General features: G+C 42.5%; 1 protein-coding gene across 1 annotated transcript in view; it reads right to left on the reverse strand.

Moving 5' to 3' along the window:
- Positions 1-3,365: 3,365 nt before the first annotated feature.
- LOC126298451 (uncharacterized) overlaps positions 3,366-27,415 on the reverse strand; it is a 31,628-nt gene continuing 7,578 nt past the window's right edge. The window contains exons 2-4 of the mRNA XM_049989781.1: positions 21,594-21,758; positions 13,545-13,771; positions 3,366-6,881 (exon numbers count right to left, since the gene is read on the reverse strand). Of these exons, the coding sequence (XP_049845738.1) occupies positions 6,491-6,881; positions 13,545-13,771; positions 21,594-21,758 (783 nt within the window). The 3' untranslated portion in view covers positions 3,366-6,490. The remainder of the gene's footprint in view (positions 6,882-13,544; positions 13,772-21,593; positions 21,759-27,415) is intronic.

A 27,415-nucleotide genomic window follows, 5' to 3' on the forward strand; every position in this document is an offset into this window, starting at 1 on the left:
ACGGGCTGCACGCTCACTGATACTACTTGCACCACGCCTGTGTTTAACTACCAGTCATTGCACCCCCAGGTGGCGGTGATATCGCCTGGACGGGTTTATATAGATAGTAGCTGGTCATAATTTTCTGGATGATCAGTGCAGAAACGTGAACCAGATGCCTTGAAAGCTTATAATACCAAGAATGTTTCACAGAGATCTGTCAGCACCTTTAGCTCCTTACAGGAACTGTGAGTGCTTTGCCCTGTTACCAGTCGGTTGAAAGAAAGTGATTAACATGGTTCTTGTCAGGCAAAAGAGAATTATCGATATTCCTATGATTTTCTTTACATCAATAACGAAAGCAGTTAAGTTCAAATGGTTCAAATGGCTCTGAGCACTGCTGAGGTCACTAGTCCCCTAGAACTTAGAACTAGTTAAACCTAACTAACCTAAGGACATCACACACATCCATACCCGAGGCAGGACTCTAACCTGCGACCGTAGCTGTCTCGCAGTTCCAGACCGCAGTGCTTAGAACCGCATGGCCACTTCGGCCGGCAGCAGTTAAGTAATGGTGGTACTATACTTCTATAATACGCTGTCTTTTATGGATTTTCAACAAGCAGGAAAGTGAGAAGGCAAAAAAATACTTTATAAAATACACTAACTTTTGTAGAAATAAAGACAGCCAGATCAATTAAACTAATGCTCTGAAGATTTGTAGAATAGCAAAGTAGCAACAATCTATTAGGATTAAAAATGTATAGTACTCTAAAGGTCCAGAAATGATGTCTTATGTGTGACCAGAATGTTTATAGTTGGCATATGCTCTGTCACTGTAGGGCCATTGTTACGTGGCAGATTATGACAAAACTGTCACGTAACCTATTTTATAATGTAATATGCACATTGCAATAGTCAGTATATTCGATTCTTCAGCGATGCATGAAAAGTGCAGATAGTATTCGCTACTGCCAACGACTGTACAGCTAATTACTTCTTCTTCCTCCCCTTTCCCTTTAGTATAGTGATGGGAACTTGTTATCTTTTGCAGCCCTGGGAGCTTACTTTAGCTGGGTCATGACAAGGAAGTTAACTTACAAGGAACCCCCTGAGTGCGAGGCCTCAAGTGGCCAATGATGTTTGCGGCATTCGTCACCCCACATATTGTCTACCATACATCCACAACATTGGTTGCCAATAGCAGTGGGGGTCGGAACTGGAGGTATCCAGTGGTGAGCACAGCTTGAGGCTAGAAGGAACAGAGTGTTATAAGCTTGTTCAGAGCTGAAAGCCAGCCATGAGTTGGTGTAGGACATAGAAGTCGCAGTCTCCCATCTCTGCACAGCAGGAGAGTAGGAGGGCATGCTGCATTCCATAAAATGGAAATTTGTGGTAAGGTCTTACGGGACCAAACTGCTGAGGGAGACGTGAACCTAGTTAATTTGCAACAGGTTTGCAAATGAAATGTTGGCATAATTGAAATGTTGGCATAATAGTTCACATAATGTTCGTTTTACTAACGTTTGGTAAATATAGGGCTACCTGTCGAAGCAGGACAATAATGTCGCTAAAGCATGAAATCGAAAGGTCTAGCGACAGATCCTTGACATTATGACGTTGCACATCAGAAATATTTGAAGAAATTATAGTATTAAACTGTCACTGGCTAAGTTGGACAACAGATTAACTGTAATATTAGAGAGTTTATTACGTGAAGAATAAATCGGTTTTCATAAAGGAAGCTCGACAACTCACGAATAATTTGTAATGAAACTGGCCATTCAAAAACACGCAGAAGTTAATTGAGAGAAACACTTAGGATATGTTGAATTGGATAAAAACCTCTCTGTAAAGTTAATGGAGGCAAACAGGGGAGCAGAAAGGAGAAAAGAGGGTACACATTCCACTTAATAAACACACAAAAAATACTGTGTGAAGTGAAGCCAAGGAGACTGCTCTGAATTGAGTTTATACTCGTATACAGACTTTGTGACAATTGCAATAGAGAAGAAGAATGACCTGCAAAAAAGAAAAGTACGCTAACTGCAAGGACCCCATAAGAATAAATAGTGGTAAAAATTCAGAAGTAGAACAGATCAGCCATTTTAATAATCTGTGATGTGATATCACACAAAAATACAGACAAGAAAGTAGCAAAATTTGGAAACTTACGTGGAGCAACAACTCTAGAAACAAGACACAAAAATTAACATGGATGACATTTTATAAAGAAACAGCCGCCGCCACACTACTCTAAGGAATCAAATCGTGGGTCATTTGCAAACGACCGGAAAATAAGATCCAGGCAGCGGAAACGAGGTTCCTTAGGGCTGTGAAACACTGTACCAAAGCAGACAGATTAAGAAACAGCGACGTTAGGAATTAACTAAATATATTTAACGTAAGAAATTCAATTGAAGACAACAGTAGGCAGTGAAGTAATCATTTAGATAGTGTACTACTTTACAAAGTCAGATTATCTTAAAAATTCGGAAAATATAAACCAGTATGCAGAAGAAGTCCAATAAGAACAAGGAAGAGATGGGCACCGTTAGAGGAAATGACGTAATACTTGAAATGTAGAAGACGGACAAGTGATAATTATGATAATAATTTATTAACAATAGAAGATAAAGTTCACATACGTATTTTAAATATTGAAAAAGTCAGGACCTAGATGGTAAATTATGTAAAGACTATGTCGAATAATATGCTAAACTAGCAACTACGTATAATTAAAATGTAACGTCCGATCTGCATCGAGGCTTAGAGTGGTGAGTTGTAAAAATGAATGAGGTGAGTATTGGACGTGGTCTTTTTGTAGGAATCGTTCTTGTATTTGCATGAAATTGTTCAGGAAGTGGACAGACAATTCAAAGCAGGATGGTCGGACGAGAATTTGAGTTTCGTTACTCCGGGCACAAGACCACAGTCTCAAGAACTGTCTAATCTGGCTAGTGAAAGTGAAACATACTTTATAAATGACATAGCGATACTGAAATTCATACTATCTCGTGAAAACATTTTTCTTATATTGTGTCTGAATCTCAATCTTTGCAATCTTTCCTTTTGTTGCACACAGTTTTGCTCATATGAAAGGACCAGTAGGTACAATTTTGACACCTTGTAGAAGGAAAGTTTGAGGTGGCGCATATGGAAGAATTCGTTGTACGATTTACTGCACTCACCTACTTATGCAGTTACTGATCCTTTCGCAAATAAAACCACAACCAAGGATGTACAGAGTTACGTCCTGCTTTACACCATTAAGTGTGTCATACCACATTTAGGCAGTCTTTACTTATTATATTTGGAATCACACACCAATGTTTACCGAGGATAAAGAGCATGTTACATTACAGAAATAGTTAAATACAATTTGATTTACGTTGAAGATTTTTAATAGTGACACAGAAGTTGCGAGCGGTAAGAATAAAAAATGTAATGTTAACTGTAGTCACGTTTCAGATAGATATCTCTTTAAGCAGTTGAGCATTTTAATTGCACTTTCACAATACATACAGGCTCCTTTTTTGTTGTATTTTTAATTCTTTTTAGTACTAGATTAAGTTTACTCTTGTACGGAAATGTACCGTTTGGATACGGATCAGTTTAAAATCTCCCGTTTCACTGTACGTTACGTAATGGTAGAGCTGCACAATGCATGTATCGAGATTGTTTTCCAGATCTCCTCAGTCCAGTGTACTTGAAAGCATGAGTCCCGTAGCAGAGACAGCTCGTGCAACGAACACCAACGTCGCCACGTGGAGCAACTCTCGTAAAGGACGCAGGTCAGAGCTGTCTCGCTATGTGCGTACCGTGAAGCAGATTTAAAAGTATTTCGATATTCAATCTTATTTTACTTCGACACGGTACATTTCCGAACATGAGTTCTCATCAGAAGTTTATCTACTAAGTCCCTTCCCTCTACGACTAACAGAAGCCTGTAACAGGAACTGTGAATTACCCTGTACATTCAGAAATGAAATTCGTCGTAAATAATCCATCTCAATTTGAGAAGAATACTAACGCACATACCTACAACACTACATGAAAAATGACCATTACTCATTCTTAAAGTTGTCAGTGGCTTCGAAATGAGTTCTTTATGTGTCAACAAAAAATTTGATCAGTAACATAAAATGTTTGACAGGTGGCAAAGCACGTTGTAAATCAAACCTGAAATATAATTTCGTAGGATTCCGCGGCTAGGGACAGTTGACATAAAAGTTGTCTGAGAATAGTGCCGCATCATAATGTCAAAAATTAAACTCGAGAAACCAATGTTTCGCCCATGGTTACAGTGACCTTCTTCTGGGTCTTCTGATATGCTTTAGCTGTGTGGAGTCGCCTATATTTTGCCAGTGATGTTCACTGTCCGTCCCGGTAGCTGAGTGGTCGCCTGCACGGTAGCTCAGCATGTTCGGTCAGAGGGCTAGCTACCCTCTGTAATAAAAAACTGAGTTAATGGATCAACGACGAACTGAAACTGGTGTCTTGCGACGTCCGCCCAGAGCACATAAAACGAACAAAATAAGATTTTTTTTTTAAAAAAAAGTGGTCAGCGCGACAGAACGTCAATCCTAAGGAGCCGGGTTCGATTCCCGGCTGGGTCGGAGATTTTCTCCGTTCAGGGACTGGATGTTGTGTTGTCCTAATCATCGTCATTTCATCCCCATCGACACGAAAGTCGCCGAAGTGAAGTCAAGTCAAAAGACTTGCACCCGCCGAACGGTCTACCCGACGGGGGGTCCTAGTCACACGACATTTAGTGCTGTTCACTGAGCATGACTTTTCAGTTGTGGGGGGAAGGAGCGGGGACGTTATTATAACAGGCTGCAGCGGTGGGGAGAATGGGGAGTTTGCGTTATATTCGTCCTGGGCAGCACTACGAGTCTGCTGTGGCGGAGCGCCGGAAAAGCTGTAGCAAGGAAATCAGATTTAACGAAACTCGCGCACTGGTTAAGTAGCCGGCTTCGACAAAACGCAAGAACAGAGAAACCCTAGAAACAATAAAACACCCTTACAACATGATCAGAGACGATGGATTCAGGCTTGATGCATCCTGGCTGTCAGCCTCTAAGGGCCACACCAACAACGCGAGACGCGAACGCTACCGATGAATAATTGCCGCCGCATGGACTTCGTCGAGCAGGAGGAAACCAGGAGCCCACGCCTAATTCGCCGATGAACATCAGTCATAGCAAACAATGAAAGAAGCCGCGCGGGATTAGCCGAGCGGTCTCGGGCTCTGCAGTCATGGACTGAGCGGCTGGTCCCGGCGGAGGTTCGAGTCCTCCCTCGGGAATGGGTGTGTGTGTTTGTCTTTAGGACAATTTAGGTTAAGTAGTGTGTACGCTTAGGAACTGATGACCTTAGCAGTTAAGTCCTATAAGATTTCACACACACACAAACAATGAAAGAAGCAACAGACAAGACCAAATTCCCACTTCCTCCGGGGTTGCAACCTATTGTAAGGAAGTTCCCATTCCTTTCGCCTCAGGTGATCAACAATAACAACGATCTTTTAAAATTATGACGTAACTCACGCATAGTGAGCAGCAGTGACAAAATATAAGCGACTCTGCACAGCTCAAGTACATCAGTAGACCCTGAAGAAGGCCACTGTTGTGACCGGAACGTTGGTTTCTCCGGTATATTTTTTTACGCTGCGACGCGGTACGATACTCAGAAAACTTCCACACCAACAAAGGTAAAATAATTTCTTCTGAACCACTACTTCCATTTCACAGACGCATTGTTATTTAAAACTGGTAGCCTGATACAAAAACTAGTTTTAAGCATAGCTGCAGAACTAGGACTGAAAAATAATATGTTTATTTGCATTAAAAGTAGCGATGCATTCCTGACTCATCCCACATCATTTCGATAAATAGTCGTTCGAACTGTCTATGGAGCATGAAACTAACTATACAGCGTTTTCGCCGCTTCCTTTGCGAACAAGAAGACAGGGCTTCCTCTAAAGACAAGGAAAATCAAAAATGGTTCAAAAGGCTCTAAGCACTATGGGACTTAACATCTGAGGTCATCAGTCCCCTAGAACTTAGAACTATTTGAACCTAAGGGCATCACACGTCCATGCCCGAGGCAGGATTCGAACCTGCGACCGTAGCGGGCGCGCGGTTCCAGACTGAAGTGCCTAGAACTGCTCGGCCACACCGGCCGTCTAAGGAAAATCTTAAGAATTAAAAATGTAATGTGCTTTAGCTCACAAATTACGTACTACAGTAGATCATGGAAGACCAGTATATTTTTGTTATTACAAAAAAACGTAATAGTTTATCTCCTTTGTGACACTCAAGTACTGTCATGACATGAAGTCTCCTCACGAAAATGTCCTCTCATTCATTCTTTGTATGGCGCGAGCTCATATACTCAACTACTCCCTGCCTCTCGACTTCTCTTCAACATTTCCTTCTCTCTCCCTCTCTCGCGCCCAAGAATAGTCCTTTAAGGACTCGCACACATTCGCTCGACGCTCGAGTCCCTACAGCTCGTCCTTGACGCGCGGCACGCCAGTGCACTGGCTGTTATTGTCCCACAAGGCCTCGGTCGCGTTTGAGTACGAGTCCAAGGTGTACGCGAAGCAGCGGCTCATGCGCTGCACCAGCATGGTGTAGTTGGCGCCGGCGAAGGTGACGAGGTGCGTGGCGAAGATGCCCAGCTCCTTCTCGCGCTCGTCCAGCGACTTCTCCGCCTCCCGGCGGGCCACGCACTCCACCATCGCCGTCACGTCCTCCTCGGGCAGATCGCACGACTCCACGTCCGGGATGCACTCCTCCAGTAACTGCGCCGTCTGTTCGATGCGCTCCATGCTGCCCGAGATCAGCTGCTCCTCCAGGCGCCTCGCCGATTCCATCACCTCCACCGTGAAGTTCCTGCAACATTATTATTTTTTCTACTACTCATTATTATTATTACCTGCTCGTATTGCGTAACACGCGCCGTGTTAACTTGCGAGACAGGAAGTAGGAATGGGAAAAATGGGAAAAACGGACGAAATAAATCTCAGGTGAACAGCCTGGTATGAGTGTGCATAGGACACAATATTTCGGCAATCGACCATGTTTCCATCATCAGGTGGGCCGGCGCCATGTATATATAGGAAGATCCCCCTCCCGCTCCTCCCTCAGGCGCTTCCTATGAGTCGGTGCGGTCCGCGCCCCGCGCGCGGTCCAGGTACAGCGTCCGTTTTCCCGCCGTCTGGGCGCTGCGTGCTAGGTCTTCTCGTTCAGGAGGGTCTGTCCTATATATACATTGCGTCCGCCCACCGCCGGTTAATACATCAGCGCACCTGATGATGACAACGTCGTCTATTGCGAAATATTGTGTCCTATGCACACTCATACCAGGCTCCTCACCCGAGATTTATTTCGCCATAAAATACGCCTGGAGAAATTGAAGAATCACATGGGAAAAACCGTTCGGTTAAAACTGATACCGGGATTTTATTTCTGAATAACCGGTATGTTTCGGTATTTGTTTGGGCTCACTTATAATAGGTGCTTCTTTTTACTAACAACCGCGTAAAAAGAAAACGAAATATCAATTAGCCGTAGCAGCAGTGCTAAAATGTTTCGTTTTTAAACATACGTTTAAAAAAAAAGACTAGTTTTTATTCGTAAATTATGCATTGGTTTGGAATATTGCGTTATTGTAGAAAATGCGAAAGGTAATCAGTGCTATTTCAGCAACAATGCCGATAAAAACGAGCAACAAACACTTTGCGTAAGAATTGGTACAGTACTGCTGACATAATGATGTCTCTGTTGCAGTTTGTCGTGGCTTAAGGTACGCGTGTATATGCAGTGTGTAAGACTATACGGCAGTTTCCCTCTGACGTCAGAGTAACGTGCAATGTTTCACTTGCTTTAAAAGATTAATTATTGAGGGTTGAATAACACTTAGGCGGTTTTTTGTTCTACTGATTTTTATTTTTATGAACTAGTTTTCGTCTTATTAGGCCATCTTCAGATAACTACTAGCTGTTGTTTACAAGGAGCTTGTGTTCTTACGAACCAAACCTATTGGACTAAGATAAAACGCACTTACATACGATCTTTAGATGTGGTATTGTCTTTGGAATTGTCAAACGGGTCTTTTGACTTTTTGTTCTGTAAAACTGTTCTTTAACATAAAAAATCACATTTTGTGGTTTGTCAGGACCATGTATGACAACAATTAGAATTATTTATTTTTTACGAGAGCAGTACCTTTAATGAAGAAATTAAAAACTTAACCAAGTCCTGTAAAAGTGCAACTGTTCACAACAAATACCAAAAAATTGTAAATTTGTAATAATGTGTATCCTAAATAATTCTAATTGTTGTTATACATGGTACTGACAAACCATAAAATGTGATGTTTTATGTTTAAGAACAGTTTTACAGAACAAAAAGTCAAAAGCCCCGTTTGACAATTCCAAAGATAATACCACAACTAAAAATCGTATGTAAGTGCGTTGTATTTTAGTCCAAAATGTTTGGTTCGTAAGAACACAAGCTCCTTGTAAATAATAGCCAGTAGTTATCTGAAGATGGCCTAATAAACTGAAAACTAGTTGATACAAATAAAAATCAGTAGAACGAAAAATCGTCTAAGTGTTATTCAACCCTCAATATGGAAGAAGAGACGGAAGAATTCATAAATAAGATTATAAGATTAAAGTTTGTCTACCATTTCTGCGAAAGCAGGAGGCAGGAACTTACTGTAAGAGCAACGACTAGCCTGAGCGCTGTTTCCCACGTTCATTTAGGCAAATGCTTGGATGACTCCCACCTTCCGCCTCAGAAAATGCGATACACAAACATTTAAAATACAAGTAACACCATACACAGAATAAAGTTTAAATAATTAACAGGCCGGTAACGCATCCGAATTCCTCTCCTTAGTTAACTGATGCTTGCCGTAACTGGAAGGGCATTCGGACAGCAAAGTTAAATAAAAATACATTTATCAAAGCTTGAGTACAATAGAGCCCGTACAGGATGGGGTAAATGCTCATGGAAAGAAGACTACTCCCAATGATTATGCCTTTCAGTACATATGAAGTGGTGCTGACAGTGAACTTTAGTTTACTGTTCACCACAGTTTATTCGTGAACAATATAGCAAAGACACAATTCAAATTTCATTATTACTGCAGCCACAACAGAATTGTGAAATAAAACAGTCTCAGCTGCGTTTTAATATAGATACCTGTATCCTAAATTATTGTAGCGTATTTTTCGATTTATGGAAGACTACTTACAATTATTCTGTATTCTACTACTCATGAAATGGTGCTATAACAGTGAACAATAAATATAAAACAAAACTCAAATTTCAGTATTATTTGCAGCCGAAATAAAACAGTGAAATAAAAGTACTCCAGCTATTTCTTAATTTAGATATCGATAACCTAAATTACTGTTGCATAATTTTCGATTTACAGCTTGGATTTATAGCTTGTCTTTTCGGGCTTTGACTATTGTGTGGTTTTGAGTATATATTTATCAGTCTCCCCGAATTTTTTTCGTAAATGCAACAGTTAAAAATGACAGACAAAAAAATACGGATATGGAGTACTACATTGTTTCCAAAATGTAAATTTAAAAATTTTGTAAAAAGTTTAGCTGTTTTATAAAAACTAACATTGATTATTAATTTATCTCCATGTCAAATCATTGCATTCATGTAGGTGACTGTTGAAGTTGAATATTAGTCATATAAAACTAAACACGACATTATTAATCACCGAGTGAGGTGGCGCAGTGATTATAGCACACTGGACTCGCATTCGGGAGGACGATGGTTCAAACCCGTGTCCGGCCATTCTGATTTCGGTTTTCTGTGATTTCCCTAATTCGCTTCACGCAAATGCCGAGATAGTTCCTTTGAAAGGGCACGGCCGATTTTCTTCGCCATCCTTCCTTAATCCGATGAACCCAATGACCTCACTGTTTGGTCCATTTCTCAAGTCAAACAATCAACCAACCATTAATAACCGAAACGATATGTAACTCTGAATGTGGGCAAAACATGCCTATTTTGTGACAGTAAACAAGGTGAAAGAACAAGTCAAATAAAATGTAATAAGATGTAGTTTGAAAAACGTTTTATGAACTAACAATACGAAATGTAATCAGTTTTATAAAAATGAAAGCTTATCGACTGACCATTGGGAAAACAAAAATGTGTCAGTGGCAGAAGTCACGGAGTGTGTGAGTGGGAGGCAGCTGGCTTGAGAAACTTGTTATTTGACTTCGATTTTTGGCATTAACTATGCGTGTCTTGCTCCACACAGACATAAAACAAAAAACATGAAGCAGTTAGTGTTGAGTTACTTGAAGTTACTGCACCGAAAATGAGTGTTAATTTATAAATATAAAACGTTACTGTTATTGTTTTAACAGTTCCTATTCAGTTTCTAGCGTGTGGTGTTAAAACATGGGTTTTGCGCCATGCTATTCACACACAAAGTAATTGTTACGAAGCTATTGCTTTTGCACATATTTTGGTAGATTACAAATGCTAAAACAGCTCACTACAATGCAAAATACCGAAAGTATTTGCAGCAGCTTGTCGGTCTGTCTCCATCAAATGGTTCAAATAGCTCTAAGCACTATGGGACTCAACTGCTGTGATCATTAGTCCCCTAGAACTTACAACTACTTAAACCTAACTAACCTAAGGACATCACACACATCCATGCCCGAGGCAGGATTCGAACCTGCGACCGTAGCAGTCGCACGGTTCCGGACTGCGCGCCTAGAACCGCGAGACCACCACGGCCGGCTGTCTCCATCAGCTCCACCTTCAAGTTCATGTATTATTATTATTATTATTATTATTATTATATTACTACCGCGTACAGGGTGTCTCGAAATTGACGCAAATGTCATATGTTTATCGTCTGGGAAAAACGCACTAATAAAATGCACAATATGGCAACATTTTTGGAAATAGAGTGGTTTATGCTTATCTCACATCTCGTGAAGGCTATGCGTGGCTCCAAGGGCGACCATATTATAGTTTGTTGGGACGGGGGACGGAGGACTGGGGGGGGGGGGGGGGTTCTTTGGCTCTTCAGTGTATCTGTCGCTCTCCATTCATGGCACAAAAAGCACAGAAAGATATGACACAATTAAAATCTCAATATTGTTACAACCACAACAGCATAGCTCACTACAATGCCAAACACTGAATGTAAATGCATTAATTTACAATCTACGTTCAAAATGCTTTCCGTGGGTGAAAATATATGCTTCTGAAAGGTGAATCATGTGACTAAGGCGCCGTACTAAGTGTCCGATGACCGGCATGGCTGTTGTGAACTATAACATTTCAGTGTCTGTAGGTTACTGCCATTACTTTACAAGCGTTGAATGTTAACATAGACATAATATGTTAACGGTACTACTGATAGTTTTTTTAGTGTTATTTCCCTTCTTCGTCCTGCAGTTTTGTCAGAACGCGTACTTTAAATTAGGTACATGACAATAAACAAAAGATTCATGCCACAAGCCTGAAAATGTTCTGTGACTTTGAGCCGACAAGATGTCCAATGACCACGTGTTATAGCCAGAGCCTGTAATCGTGGTGGACGCAGATTCAAAGAGGATGTGGATATTTTCCTAATGAATGTTCATCCGTTTGATTAGTAAGTGACTTCGAAAAGCATCAGTAGTGATTGGCGGCAGACCTCGAATGACAATCCATCGACTGTGCAGGTCAGAGACACAGTAGTATCTGGCGTTCCGCGAAGAAGACTTACACATTCCGTGATGACTGGGTGTTGTGTGGTGTCCTTAGGTTATTTAGGTTTAAGTAGTTCTAAGTTCTAGGGGACTCATGACCATAGATGTTAAGTCCCATAGTGCTCAGAGCCATTTTTTGAACTTACGCATTCCTGACGATATGTGCACGGAATTTGTCTAAAATACGGATTGTTGCCTAAAGGAGTGCCTCAGTTCTTAGCTGATGTAGCATTTGTTAAAACTGATTTCAGTACTAACGTGTAGGTTTTTACGGTCGGCGTCTTCATTAGTTAAAACTTCCGGGCTGAGAGGCCGTTGTCGATTTGTAAAACTTCTTCTTCCTAATGTTTCGTTGCCAAATGTGGGTAATATCTTCCGTGGTGAGTCAACGACTGTCTGCCAGGCCGTGGAGGTCCCGTTTACATAGAGCGCACAGCGGACACCACCATACGTCACGTGGAGATGACTGTAATCTCTGACTAATGCCATTAGTCTCGATTGAAGGTAATGTAATATCCCATCGTTGACGCAAAGTCGACGCCCATATCTTATCGAACTTTACGCCCTCTGTTGCTAAAGAGCTCCGAATTGTGTCCTGTAAAATAGCGGTGTGTAAAGTAACTATGTCGTGCTGTAATCGAGTGTCGAATTCGAAAAGTTCGTCCACATATGGAGTACCTTCTCCTTCAGCATGACAATGTTAGACTACTCACGAGCGCTGCGACATCTGCAACAATCCGATGCCTTGGCCTCAATCGATTTTCATCTGTTTCCAGAACTTAAACAAGACCTTCAAGGGATTCACTTTGATAGTGATGAAGCGGCGCAAGCAGAGGTGAGGCTGCGGCTTCGTCAACGAAGTCAATCAGGCTACAGACAGTATTAACAAGCTAGTCTCTCGTCGGGAGAAATGTGATCGTCATCAGACTGACTATGTTGACAAAGAAAGATGTAGATATGATGAATAAAGATGCACAAGGACTGTTTTATTTAAAAAGCTCTAAAAGTTTTCACGTAAGAAATTATGAGGCATTAGTTTTCAGCACGCCCTCGTATAGCTCCGGGACTCTGTGATCAAAGAGGCAGTGGAAATAAAGCTGAGGACAATTTTGTCAAACAGTACAGCGGCTTCCACTCAAGCACCACTTGCGATAGTGCGTATCGCAAATTTGATAAGAATTCTCCCACTTTAGATGTTGTATGGCATCCGAAAATATCGACTGGAGCTACCAGGACACGACGTCTAGTTACATAGTTATCATATCCCCCTCCCCCCACTTCAGGTGGCAGGCGATTCGATCAATTGCTGGGAGGAGGGGCGTGGACCAAAGTCCACAAATGATTATTTTTCGTAGGAACGCCACACTTCAGTTGTAGATGATGGGTAGAAAGAACGTTATAAACTTCCTTCGAAACTACACTGTTGTTAGGCTGGCGACATGAAAATCTTTTGCATGATTTTGATCTCACGTTCAACGATCTGGTCTTACTCCATGATATGATGTTACTATCTTCTGAATAATATGGGGCATTTCAAAACATAAATATTTCTATAGACTATGTGATATAACATATTTCTAAAACTTTCTACCGCTACCTGATACATTTTATATGAAAAAAACCATCACCATCTTGCTTTCGTACAAGTCACCACTACCACTACCACCACCAGCAACACCACCACCACCGTCACCTCTGCTGCTACTGCTACAACCATTACTATAACTTCCACCACCGCCACCACCTGGCATTTAATTGTGAAACATATCGCTTTTGTAGGACAGTATTTTGCCTGGCGTCCTACCTGAAGCAGGTGAGCACTCGCTCCGCCAGCACGTCATAGGTGCCGGCAGGGAATTCGAGCACTTCTCGGCAGGCGCTGGCGACAGCAGGAGCTATAGTGTCTCCCTTGGTGTCCAGCACTCGCCTCGCCGCCTCCTGCATCTCCGTCGTGTTCTGCCGCAGCCGGCACACCTGCGGGTACAGCTCCACCATGCGCTTCCACATCTCCTTGCTCGTCATCGCCGCTTGCTGCAACACACGCGTCCAGACTCAGGCGTAGCAGATCAGTTACAGGGGTCTCTTAAATGTCCCTACGTTGTTTCTGATATGGGGGAAACAGAAATAATACTTCAGAAAATGTTCGCGTATAGTGGTTGCACAAAATAATACGAACACCCTCCACATCAGAGCATACACGACATAAAAAAGACGAGAAAGTTCACACAGGAGCAGCAGTCATAAACATTTAATTATCAAGTACAACCCACTCAAAATTTGCAGACCACCTTAAACAGCATTAACACAGTACACGCACAATAGAACCGGATATTAGTAGCATGAAAAATCAGTAAAACCTGCAATCTCCTTATTTTTCAAAAAAAACTACCACATTCACAAAACAATAACACACAATTAACGACTTCTTACCGACCACATTAACGTTGGAAGCCAGACACTGAATATGATCACTTTCATTTACGCATTGTAAGCAGCGCATGGTAGGAAAGTTGTCTGGAGGTATGGGTGTCACACACTGAAGCGCCAAAGAAACTGGTATAGGTATGCGTATTCAAATACGGATATATGTAAACAGGCAGAATATAACGCTGCAGTCGGCAGCGCCCATGTAAGACGAAAAGTGTCTCGCACAGTTGTTAGATCGGTTACTGCTGCTAAAATGGCAGGCTATCAAGATTTAAGTGAGTTTGAACGTGGTGTTATGATTGACGTAGGAGCGATGGGTCTCAGTATCTCAGAGGTAGCGATGAAGTGGGGATTTTCCCGCATGATCATTTCACGAATATACCGCGAATATCATGAATCCGGTAAAACATCTCCGACATTTGTGCGGCCGGAAAGAGTTCCTGCAAGAACGGGACCAGCGACGATTGAAGAGAATCGTTCAAAGTGACAGAAGTGCAACCCTTTAGCGAACTACTGCAGATTTTAATGCTGAGCCCACAATAAGTGTCAGTGTGCGAACCATTCAACGAAACATCACCGAAATGGGATTTCGGAGCCGAAGACCAACTCGTGTACCCTTGGTGACTGCACGACACAAAGCTTTACGCCTCGCCTGGGTCCATCAACACCGACATTGGACTGTTGATGACAGGAAACATGTTGCCTGTTCGGACGAGTCTCCTTTCAAATTATATCGAGCGGATGGGCGTTTACGGGTATGGAGACAACCTCATGAATCCGTGGGCCCTGTATGTCAGCAGGGGATTGTTCAAGCTGGTGGATGCTCTGTAATGGTGTGGCACGTGTGCCGTTGGAGTGATATGGGACCCCTAGTACGTCTAGATACGACTCTGACTGGTGACTCGTACGTAAGCATCCAGTCTAGTTGTGCATTCCGACGGACTTGGAAAATTCCAACAGGACAATGCGATACCCCACACGTCCAGAATTGCTACAGAGTGGTTCAGGAACACTCTTATGAGTTTTAACATTTCCGCTGGCCACCAGACTCCACAGATATGAACATTATTGAGCATATCTTGAATGACTTGCAACGTGCTTTCCAGGAGACATCTACACTCCTCGTACTCTTACGGATTTATGGTCAGCCCTGCAGGATTCATGGTGTCATTTCCCTCTAGCACTACTCCAGGGATTAGTTGAGTCCATGCCACGTCGTGTTGCAGCACTTCTGTGTGCTCGCGGGGCCCTTCACGACATTAGGTTAGTGTACCTGTTTCTTTCGGTCTTCAGTGTATGTCCCGCATTGAATTGCCGTTTGGAGTGACATCTTATGGCGGTGATGAGAAGACATCGTGGTTTCACTAATGCCCTACTCAGAAGAGTTAGGGCAACATGACTGGGCGTCTCTCATACTCCACTGCGCAATGATTGACGACTGGGTCGGTTACTACATTATACCTTTATCTTTCAAATTAATTACGCAACAAAACACCATTACATCCTCGATCTTTTACATAAAAGGAATTGAAATGTCCGACAGGTGTAGAAAACAAAGTGGAAACAATCTTTCATCTCGTCACCCTGGGTGCTTTTTCGTTGGACTTGGACTTTGAGAGCTTCAATAACCTGTATGCCCGCAGTGAGTGTTTATCACTGCTTGACAGCTACGTGGCATGCTCTTTATAAGTCTACGGAGGTCACTGTGTGGAACACGATCGCACTCTTCAGTGAGATCCGATGAGAGTTCTTGGAGAGTCTGTGGTGGGACACGACGACCACAAACATGTCTGTCAAGCATGTCCCACAAATGCACGATGGGGCTTAGACCGGGACTCACCGCCCACTATTCCATTACTTCAATGTCCAGGCTTCGCAAGATATCAGTGCTAACGCTCTCCATGTGGTCCCTAGCATTAGAAGAGACTAAGAGCCACCACCGTATGCAGAATCCAGCGCATGGTCCAACAGTATCTGTTCGATGTACTGCCTGGCACTACAGCAACCGTGAACAAAGACAAGATCCGTATGACTGTGAACACTAAAGCCTCACCTCACCATTACAGAACCTTCGAAATCTGTCGATTTCCTGAACATCTAGAAGGTACGGGTCTCCACACACGAATATGGCCATCACCTAGAGTCAGAGAACATCTGGACTCGACTGTGAGTAAAACGTTTCGACAGTGACTAAGTTGTTAGTTGAAATGAACGGCAGAACCGATAGCGACCTGCAAGATGTTGTCGTTTCAAGAAGGGTACTTCCGTCTGATCAGATGCAGTGGCTCCAGTGGCCCTTCTGAGATCGTCTTGCAGTGCTGTGGCGGCGTCCGTGCGACGCCGAAACGCAGAGATGGCCGGATATAAGTCTTCACGTGGGGTTGTACTGCGTTGGCGACCTTGTTCATATCGCCTTGTGTACTGACCTGCCTACCTGTAGTGTATCCACAACCTATGGACGACAGATGGAGAGACATTGGCATCTGCTGCAACAAGAAGGAAAGGCCATCCATTTTTATGAAACAGGCTGCCCTTGCAACTTGGATTGCATTAACATGTCGCTTTCCATATGTTTAGTTGAACAGAACGTCCGCAAAAAACTACTGACATCTTTGTACCTTAGTAGAAAGCAGTGGGACACTGATACTCAAAAATGGTTCAAATGGCTCTGAGCACTATGGGACTTAATTGCTGAGGTAATCAGTCCCCTAGAACTTAGAATTACTTAAACGTAACTAACCTAAGGACATAACACACATTCATGCCCGAGGCAGCATTCGAACCTGCGACCGTAGCGGTCGCGCGGTTCCAGTCTTAAGCGCCTAGAACCGCTCGGCCACACTTCCTTCTGTGGGCCCCTGACACTGTAACGCATGACACAGCCAATAGATGACGAATGATTTTAATTGTTGCATAAATTGAAAGCGAAGGTCTCAAGCTATGCAATAAGACTGCACATGCCGCCTGTCTCAAAAAAATAGATTAAACATACCGGAAGTTAATTCACGTGTTCCCTTAATTCTTTTGATCAGCGTATGTTTGCAACCAGTTTACTTATTCAAGAATGAAATTTTCACTCTGCAGCTGAGTGTGCGCTTATATGAAACTTCCTTGCAGATTAAAACTGTCTGCCGGCGGGCGGACGTCACATGACATCCGTTAAAGTTGATCTTTGATTCCTTTACTAAAGGGGGCAACCAACCTTCTGACCGAACACGCTCTACGGTCGCAGGTTCGAATCCTGCCTCGGGCATGGATGTGTGTGATGTCCCTAGGTTAGTTAGGTTTAATTAGTTCTAAGTTCTAGTCTACTGATGACTTCAGAAGCACAGTGCTCAGAGCCATTTGAACCGAACACGCTGAGCTACCGTGCCGGCACCATCTGAGCTACCCAACCACAACTCACGACCCGTCCTCACAGATTCATTTCCACCAGTACTTGTTGTCTGCAAATCATGTGTGTTGTGCATGTGAGTGAATCAATATGTATTTGAGGCTGGTTAAGGTGGCACAAATAAAAGAAAAATTATAAAATACACTCATGATGGACATGTTTAGCTAGTGTGATAGCACTCTTCTTCTAAAGCTTATTAAGCACTGTGGCGCACTGATGAGACTAATCAACGTAATTCTTTCCCGTGGCCTCTTTACAGCAGATTTCTTCACCGTGCTACGCAAAGAATTGGGTCCACCTCTAGGTTTGATCCAAGGAAGGCAGGAAGGAGACAGTTAGCTGCTCTGCTCATGAACGTATGTGGACGAAGCAAAGTTGCTAATTTAGTTTTTCAGAAAACGTTGTAATTTTTGCTCAAAAAATAAAACACTACACACTCGTATTTTGGTTTCGCATTTTTTTCGCGATATAATTGTTCTCAAATGATCGTAGGGAAACTATTGGTAAAATACATTTGGTTGTTTCAAATTGTAAGTCTCACGTCACAGCCTGTTGATGTCTCGTTATCTGTTCGTTATTGGTCATATTTATTATGATACTTCAAAGGTGAGTAATTCAGTGTCCGTTGTTGAAAGAATTTACAGTGAATTAAAAGGGCGAACTGCTGTTGCTAATCTGAGGAAAGCAGAAAGTGGCAGTCTGAAATTCTCGTCATATTTCTAAATCTGTATATCAACATCAGGGTAAAAGGCAGGGTGAAAGAAAGTGACCCAGCCAGGATTCGTTCCCACACCCACACGCTCCAACACATTAGGTGGGAATTACACCAAGCTTCTCAAAAAAACACACCAACTCACTCGAATTATGACGGCTGTTCGCCAGGTTGTACTGGCGTCACTTCCATTCAGACAGTGTGTACGAAATATTTATAAATTATATACAAAACCTTCCTTATGAATCAGTATATCTATTATTCATAACCAGACAAAATCAGTACAGAAATACTTGTGACTTGCCTGCATATAAAGACGGAAGCGAGCAAGTGATTCCTTCCTACCTTCCTCTCCATTTCACCTCTACTTCCTCCCCTCTTTCCTCGATCTCATTACGAACTTACTCTTTCTTCCCCTACTTTCACTACTTTTACTCATCTTTGCCCTCCCATCCCTCTCCCCTTTCCACCTACACTCATTTAGGTCTCCCACACTGCTCTGTCATTTCACTTAGATGTTAAATAAAACACATCAACATCATTAAAGCGACATAATGCATATATGACAAACCATAGATGAAAAGAACATTTTTAGATAAACTAAAAACCAAAACTAGTTGCCAAGTTGGCAACACTACAAAAAAAAGGTACGCAAATGAGTATGTTTGTCCAGGAGTTTTCAGACATACACTACTGGTGATACATCGTGTCGTATTTCAGTAAATGTGTAGTGCTGCAAAGAAACGTAGATTATGCATAAAACATCAGTGCCAAACGAAGGAATGCATCAAAAATGTACAAGTAACCGATAATTCCTGGTGTAAACGAAACTCGAACACTAAGTAAAGTAAGTAAAAAATTACACCTCAGTATTTTATTTTACTTTTTTAATGAATTGTTTTTAACTCTTCAAAGCAAATCAAAATTGTAAATATGATTCTTTACGACTGACGTAGTCTTATATCAGTAAAACGAAATGCATACGGTGATATAAATACGCATATTATAGTAGTTCTACAGACGAATTTTAATGTCTTTAATAATTGGAAAGCAACTACGAACACAGTGATTACACAAATGTGCATATGGGACCTTAGTCTTTCTCTACATATTCACCCTTCAGTACGACAGATTTTTCCTAACGGTGGAACACTTGACGAAGACCTTGGTTGCGGAGGACTGCATATTCGCTTTTCAGGAGTTCCACTTCGAAAGTCCCTTCACTCGCATTCTGGAAATGTCTATTACGCAATAGTTTCTTCATCCGAGGAAAGAGGCAGATGTCCCTGGGTATAATTTCACGAGAATAGGGAGAGTAAGGCTAAATTTGATAGGTAAAAGAAGCACAGAATAAGCTGGGACGTTGCCGAGAAGCAAGAACACCACCACGGACTGCCCCTCACTTTTGTTTCAAAGTACAAAATGGTGCATGACAACCGAACTGTGGTTTAACTGTCCATACGTTATACATTGTCCAGTAACATTAATATGATCACCTGTCAAAAACCCGAATAACCACCTTTCGCAGCACGGACGGCAATGAGACGTGCGAGAAGAGAATCAGTGAAGTCTTTAAAAGTACCGACAAGGATGTGGAGTCATGCTGACTCCAATGCCGTGGCCAGCTGCGCCATGTTTCTCGGTTGGGGGATCCATGGCGCGAACAGCCCGATCGAACCGCTCCCACATATTCTCGATTTTGTTCAAATCCAGGGACTTTCGTGGCAAAGGGAGTACGGCAAACTCATCGTGGTGGTCTTCGAACCTGGTACGAACACTGCCAGTTGTGTGACACGTTGCGATGTCCTGCTGGTAGATACCATCGTGCCGAGGAAAAACTGCATGTAGGAGTGAACATGGTTCCCAAGGATACTTTTGTTGGTCCTTTGTGTTTTCCAGAATGACAAGATCATCCAGGGAATTCCACAAAAGCATTCTCCAGACCGCATCGCACTCTCCTCGGGCCTGGCCTCTTCCTACTATTGTTGAGTGGCCATACACACCAACGGCCAGCTGTGTGATGGGGCATCAAACGCCATTCATCTGAAAAGACCACCTGTCGCGACTCAATGGATGTCCAGCTGAGGTATTGGCGTGCAAAGTCCAGCCCCTCGTCGCCAATGAACAGTAGTCAGCATGAGTTCATGGACTAGGCGCCTGCTGTGGAGGCCCAAAGTTCGCTGAACAGTGGTTGACAAGACACTGTTGATAGCCCTTTTGTTCATGTTGGTGGTCAGTTGTTCAAGAGTTGCATATCCATCCGCCCGTAAATGTCTCCGCAGCCGTTCTTCACCCGTGTCATTTGTGGCCTGTGCTGCACCACAGTTGCCTTGGTGCTGGTTTTGAATAGCACCATTTTGTGCTTAACAATTGCGGCACACGAATAGTTTAGAAACTTAGCCGTTTCGTAAACGCTGCGAGTCTTGGCCCGAAACCCAATGATCAAGCCCTTTTCGACGTCAGATAAGTCGCTCCGTTTCAGCTTTAAGATAACGACTGCATTCTTTCGTGCGACCCCTAGACACGCTTTATATACCCCCACGGCTTGTGTTGACACATGCCGTCTGAGGGTGGCTATTGCACACTGACTTAGAGCACTGGCGGTGGTCACATTAATGTGACTGGACCATGTATGACAAGTTTTAAGAATATACAGAAATGTACATGATAAAATTCTGTAACTGAAAACTTAACAATATATTCTAAATAGCTTTAGGTAATTATGCAGCGCTTAAATATGTAGAGCTCAAAATATTTAAAAATGCTGTACAAACACAACCTCATTTCTAGCAACGCTAAAAACAGTAGAAGATGTAGGAAACTGGTTTTGGCGGCATCTAATACGCATTCCTTCGTGCGATTATAAACTCAGTCACTAGATTGAAGTACCGAACAGAAAACGTCATGTTATACTACGTACTCTCTCCTCTAGGACGGTACAACACTCTTCCCTAGCCGGTAAAATCCATAAAAGATTCACCCCCTGTATCTCCCAACATGTTTCCAGCACGTTTCGCTACAAAATAATTTACTTTTTTAAGATCCAGAATCTTTAGGACAATTCCCTTAGCTTGAAAACAGCAGTAAGAATTAAAGACGTGTTAAATTCATGGGAGGTGCCATGGTTAGTTGCCCTGAAGAAGATTTCACGATGACGCAGCCTAACACACATAAGGATTTCATAAAAACTGGAAATCATCAGTGGAGCCAAGAAGGTCTGAAAGGCCTCTAAGGGTGTCAGAACTGCAGTCTTCTCACAAACTAAATTACAAAGGAAAACAGCAGCGTAACTGCTGCAGGCTACTGCGATGCTGAGTTACCATCTTCGCGTCTCGGGATCGGTTCTCGGCGACGTCCAGCATGTTGTGGCAGGAAGCGTTGACCCGCGTTATCTTTTCTCCGATCGGGCCCGCTACGAACACTTCCTCGCAGCGTTCCGGCGAACTGCACCCCCTCATGTCACCCAGTGGGTTGCATTCTGGGTTCTGCAACATTGACATGAAGTATCAATATTAATTTAACATCTTTATGCGGACAAAGAAAGGAATGCTGTCAGCCAATATAGCTGCAATACACCTGTTATCTGTTCCGAATTTTACAAGGGTAGTACTGAGAACAAAATACAGTGATAACAGAAAAACATCTCCATTCCTTTTTTACACAGAGCTTCCATGAACGCTGATATACGTATAACTACTCTTTGTTTGTTTTAAAACACCATCCACATACACTTACGGAAATGGGAAGTTTTTCACCACGAAATATGTAAAGGTTTCATCACGAATCACAAGTCTATTGGGCGAGGGGCGTTCAACAAGTAATGCAACACTTTTTTGCTGAAAGCAGGTTGGTATTATTCAGGATTCCAATATATCATGTTGTTTCCCACCCTTTTGGCTACAAAACCATAATTTCCAACATAATCTCCGTTCAATATTACAGCCTTACGCACCTTACTGGGAGGACCTACATGCTGGCATTGTACCATTTAGTGGTCGACGTTTGAGTCAACATCTTGCTGCATCAGTAACCTCCCCAACATACACGTACTGCTTCCCGCGGACTGCATCCTTCATTGGCCCAAATAGATGGAAATCACAAGGTGCGAGATCCGGGCTGTAGGTTAGATGGGGAAGAACGGTCCAATGAAGTTTTGTGAGCTCCTCTCAAGTACGCAGACTTGTGTGAGGCCGTGAGTTGTCATGGGGAAGGGGACATTCATTTGCATTTTTGTAGCGAAGAACACGCTGAACACGCTCAATTTCCTAGGTAGGGCAATATACTTCAGACTTGATCTTTGCACCATGACTGAGGACATAAAACAGAATAACCCCTTCAGAGTCCCAGAAGACCGTCGCCGTGACATTGCTGGCTGAGGGTGAGGTTTCGAGCTTTTTCTCCGGAAGAGAACTGGTATCATGGTACTCCATGGATTGCCGTTTTGTTTACGGTTCGAAGAGATGAACCTATGTTTCATCACCTGTGACGATATTTGACATAAAATTGCCACGATCTGCCTCGTAAGGCGAAAGCAATTCAACACAAGTGGTCATTCGTTGCCCTTTGTGGTGTTGTATTAGGCGGTGACGAAACCAGCGGGCACATAGCTTTGAGTATCCCAGCTGGTGGACGAATGTGCCACCACTACCAACAGAGACGTCCAATTGAGCAGCAAGTTTTATGTTTGTGATCCGTCGATCACCACGAATGAGAGAGTCCGCACGTTCCAACATTGAAGGAATCACCCCTGCGTGCTACCGGCCGGCAGACGGGATATCGAACGGGTCTGCACGACCTTGTTACGATGATGACAGATGTCTCACCCAACGACTCACAGTGCTGATTGTTGACTTCAAGGTCTCAGTAGACATTCTGTAAGCGCCTATGAACATCTGCGATGCTCTGACTTTCCGCCATAAGAAACGCAACGACAGCTGTCTGCTTGGAATGCACCTCCGTTACGGCCGCAATTTTGAAGGCTACGTAGAGGGCCACCACCTATCGGAATTTCAAAAAACTGTAGGGGCTAAAGCGGGAATATTCCACGATGACCAACAGCAAATTCTGCATTTTTTTCAACGGTATTTAGCCGAGAAAAAAAAATGTTGCATTACTTACTGAACGCCCCTCCTACATCAGAATTTCTAGAGATGTTCATCAAATGATGGAACTTTAACTCCATTCGAAACTGATGTTGACATCAGTTCTACCTGTGGCTCCCCAGACACGAAAACGCTCTGGAATCCGTTGCGGCCTGGAATTAAACAGCTACCGAATGTCATCTTGAAGAATTTCGCACCATGTTTCAAACACGTGTTGAATCGGTCCATGAAGATTGCTGGCTGGAGGCTGGTACGGAAGAATACGTCTTCCCATTCCATCCTAGACATGCTCTATATGGGGACAGGACAGTTAAAGACCCGTACATCCCTCACGGCGTTTGTGGTGTAATCTGCAGTGTGAGATAGTGCATTGTCTCGATGAAATACGACGTTTGGTACCTTTATCATGAAGGGTATGACAACAGGGTTTGCCATTCTGCTGCTGATTCAGCCTCTTTTCAATAATTGCCAAATCAGTGCACTTACCACATTCAAAATTTGCCCACAACACGACTTGAGTAGTTGAAGGTTTATGTGTATCGAGAAATGCTGATTCTGTGACCTCCCGAAGGTCGTATGCAGACACACTGACGTTGTATCCGACGGGCATTTAAAAAAGCGATTCTCATCGCTTAACGCCATAGAATGTCACTTTGTGTCCTAGTTGTCTCAAGTTCTGCATCTTGCTGGTATTCTGTACGTGGTATGGTGTCAGTCAACTCGAGATAATAATCCGAACTACAATAATGTGTTCCCACCGTGGTAATACTTCTTGTAATCTCTGACCAAATTGCAGAAGCTTTTCTATTGTTCGTCAGGGTCCATCGAAAAATACTACGATCTTCCTGTGGTGTAGTGTTTCTGGAAGGATCTTTGTCTATTCTTCTTGCTACAGTGTTGTTCTTGTCACGTCTCGTAATCACCCGTTCTGCAGTCATTGCACTGAACCCTACACTCTGCACGATCTGTTGGTATGACGCTCCCATGTCGCTCATGCCAATGATTCTACTTATTTCTAAGTCCAAAACCTGGCGATAAGCTGCTCATTCACGTCCTTTCGACACGTAGTGTTTCTATCACTATCTACGAATTTCCAGTTACATTCCATACATTCAGTTCTCATCATGTAATCACATCATTTTTCATCTGTGGAACAGCCTTTTTCTGTACTAATAAAAAGCTCGCGTAATGATGAAAATTTATTCAACATCTCCCATAGCCATGGAAGCATCAGTCTGGTAGCGTCCGATCAAACTGCTGATAGCATTGTATTTTCCATTTCATTCAGTGTAGAATTACGAGTCCTGCTCCGGGAAAAATTGGAATCTTCACCTTATATATTGTCGTGGTTTTCAAAGCAGTGTTCAGGCTACCACTCCAAAACTGAAGACAAGTAGCTGTCACTATGCGGTTGGAACTCTGGCGATGGCGGCATAGCGCAAGCTTTCCTGACGTAATCTACCTGCTCCTCTTGCCACCATGTGAAATATTGCATTGACATGTAGACCATCGACAGCAGTCGTGGACGCTTCCACGGAATACCACTACACTCTGTGCATTGGCATGAGCCGACGCTTTGCGACGAATGCCGAACAAAAATGTTCTCTTGCGTCACAAAACAGTCAATTTCAACCTGGGCAGGCATGGTAACTTTAGACGCCTTAATGGACATCTTATACCCTATAATTCTGTTGCGGCTCGATTGGTCTTCGGGGTGTAGATAAACGTTAAATATGAGTTCATAATGAGAGGAACTTCATCTTTAGCTATTAGTAGACCCATCGCTTGCAACAATAAAAAACGGAAGAATAACATAAGCTAAATTTTTCATAAACATAAATATTTAGACTGTACGCATTTTGATGAATTGCTGGTCTGTTTTCCTACCAAACAAAGAGAAAAAGCGCCAGTATAGCTTGGACAAAAGTACAAAAATATTAATACACTACCTTCATCGCTATATGTTATTTTTAAATTTACGTTCTGTCCGTTTATGAGTACTACTTTCAAAGTCTATATTTATGTTTTTGAGAATTATATGTGCATCAGTTCGCCACCTACAAACAAATTAATTACACAGTTTTTAGTTTGACGACAGGAGGGCCTCAGATGACATTTGGTTTATAAATAATTAATGTAAGGTGATTGCATTTTTGCCAGCCGCTGTGACCGAGCGGTTCTATGCACTTCAGTCCGGAACCGCGCTGCTGCTACGATCGCAGGTTCGAATCCTGCCTCGGGCATGGATGTGTGTGATGGCCTTAGGTTAGTTAGGTTTAAATCGTTCTAAGTCTAGGGGAATGATGACCTCAGATGTTAAGTCCCATTTTTCTTCTGGCACGAGATATTTGTCGTATTCATAGGTGAAAATCTTACGCAATCACACTCACACTTGAAATTTGTCATTTTTATTAACAGATCACGTCACTAAAATTCACACTTACAACAGACTAGTTACTGTCGTAAGCACTTACCCTCTATATTTCTTTATAGTGTAAAGTAATCTTACATTTATTATTTAAGTTTAAAGTAACAAATACAGTAAAGCATAATGTAATATAATATGGAACTGAAGTGAAGGAAGGAGACAGAGTGAAGCTTAGGAAGCGGGCTGCTTAAGTGCTGTGGGAGGAAGGGGATTCATATTATCGTTCGAACGTTGCTGGTGGCTACCTTGTGTAAAGGCTGGACTGTAACAAAAACGAGTTACGTACAAATTCTAGGTTTAGTAAATACTGTACACATCAGTTCTGTACTTGCAGTGATTTCATGCGTGAGTTCCATGATTTATGTCGCTGTTGGATATCAATATGGTGTTTCTCTCTCTCTCTCTCTCTCTCTCTCTCTCTCTCTCTCTCTCTCTCTCTCTCTCTCTCTCCTTCTCACTTAGACACACACACACACACACACACACACACACACACACACACACACATCACAAACGCACACAGAGTGATAAATCCCGATGATTCATTTCGATCGACAAAATGCTGCTTCATAGTCATTTGCTAAGAACATATCATAAAATCTGTATTCACCTGTTGGATCATTGTGCTAAGTTAGAGCTTCAGAGCGCCTAACGAGGTCGAGTGACCAATGTTCCAGACCTCTCAAAGCTGTAAAGTTCTATGGAGAAGCTGATAGATAAACTCGAACTTACATCCCAAATTCACAATTTGATGTGCCATGTGTGGCGGGAAGTACACTGTGTAATATCATCATTTTTCTTCTCTCATACTCCCTTTACGCACAAGCGAAAAGTAAATCGAGATTTCCCTGAATTCATTGGCATAATCATTATAAAAGATGCATGTGAAACTAATTAATAGGTCACTTAACATGTATGTTTTTGGAATATTTTCCTGTGACGTACAGCGACTTTCTACTAACGTTTACAATTGAAATTTCTCGAGAATTTCTTTGACATTCTCACCATGAATAAATCAGCCCGTGGTGGTTCACACAACTGTCCTTTAATAATTCTTCTTCTCTTACGTCAGCCTCACTTTGTTACGGCCACGTTTTTATGAACAACCAGAGAAAACTGTAGACGTTGTCCTGCCTGTGTATATTTATTTATCTCTACATATATAAAGAAAATTATTGCTTGTATGGACGCTATAAACTATAATTCGTTGTAGAAATCCAGTATTTTTATTGGAGCAAATTGATAAAATTTTGCGGAAGGTGAGTGGATAAACAATATTTTTGATTTTCTGATTTGCTATATAGATTTACAGAAGTTTTGGTGTTCCTACTCATCTTGGTGCTCTTCGAACCACGCACATACACTGTGAGCCGTGTGACACGTTGCATTGTCCTCCTGGTGGATACCATCGTGCCGAGGAAAATAAACTACATGTAGGGGTCGACATGGCTCCAGAGGATAGATGCATGCTTGCGTTGATCCATTTTGCCTACCAGAATGATGATATCACCCAGGGAATGCCACTAAATCATTTCCCAGACCATAACGATTCGACGATTGTTGCAAGGTGTCTGTTTTCAGACAGTTCACGCCGTACGCTCCAACCGCCAGC

This window comes from Schistocerca gregaria, chromosome X, assembly GCF_023897955.1.
Source record: "Schistocerca gregaria isolate iqSchGreg1 chromosome X, iqSchGreg1.2, whole genome shotgun sequence".
Lineage (NCBI taxonomy): Eukaryota > Metazoa > Arthropoda > Insecta > Orthoptera > Acrididae > Schistocerca > Schistocerca gregaria.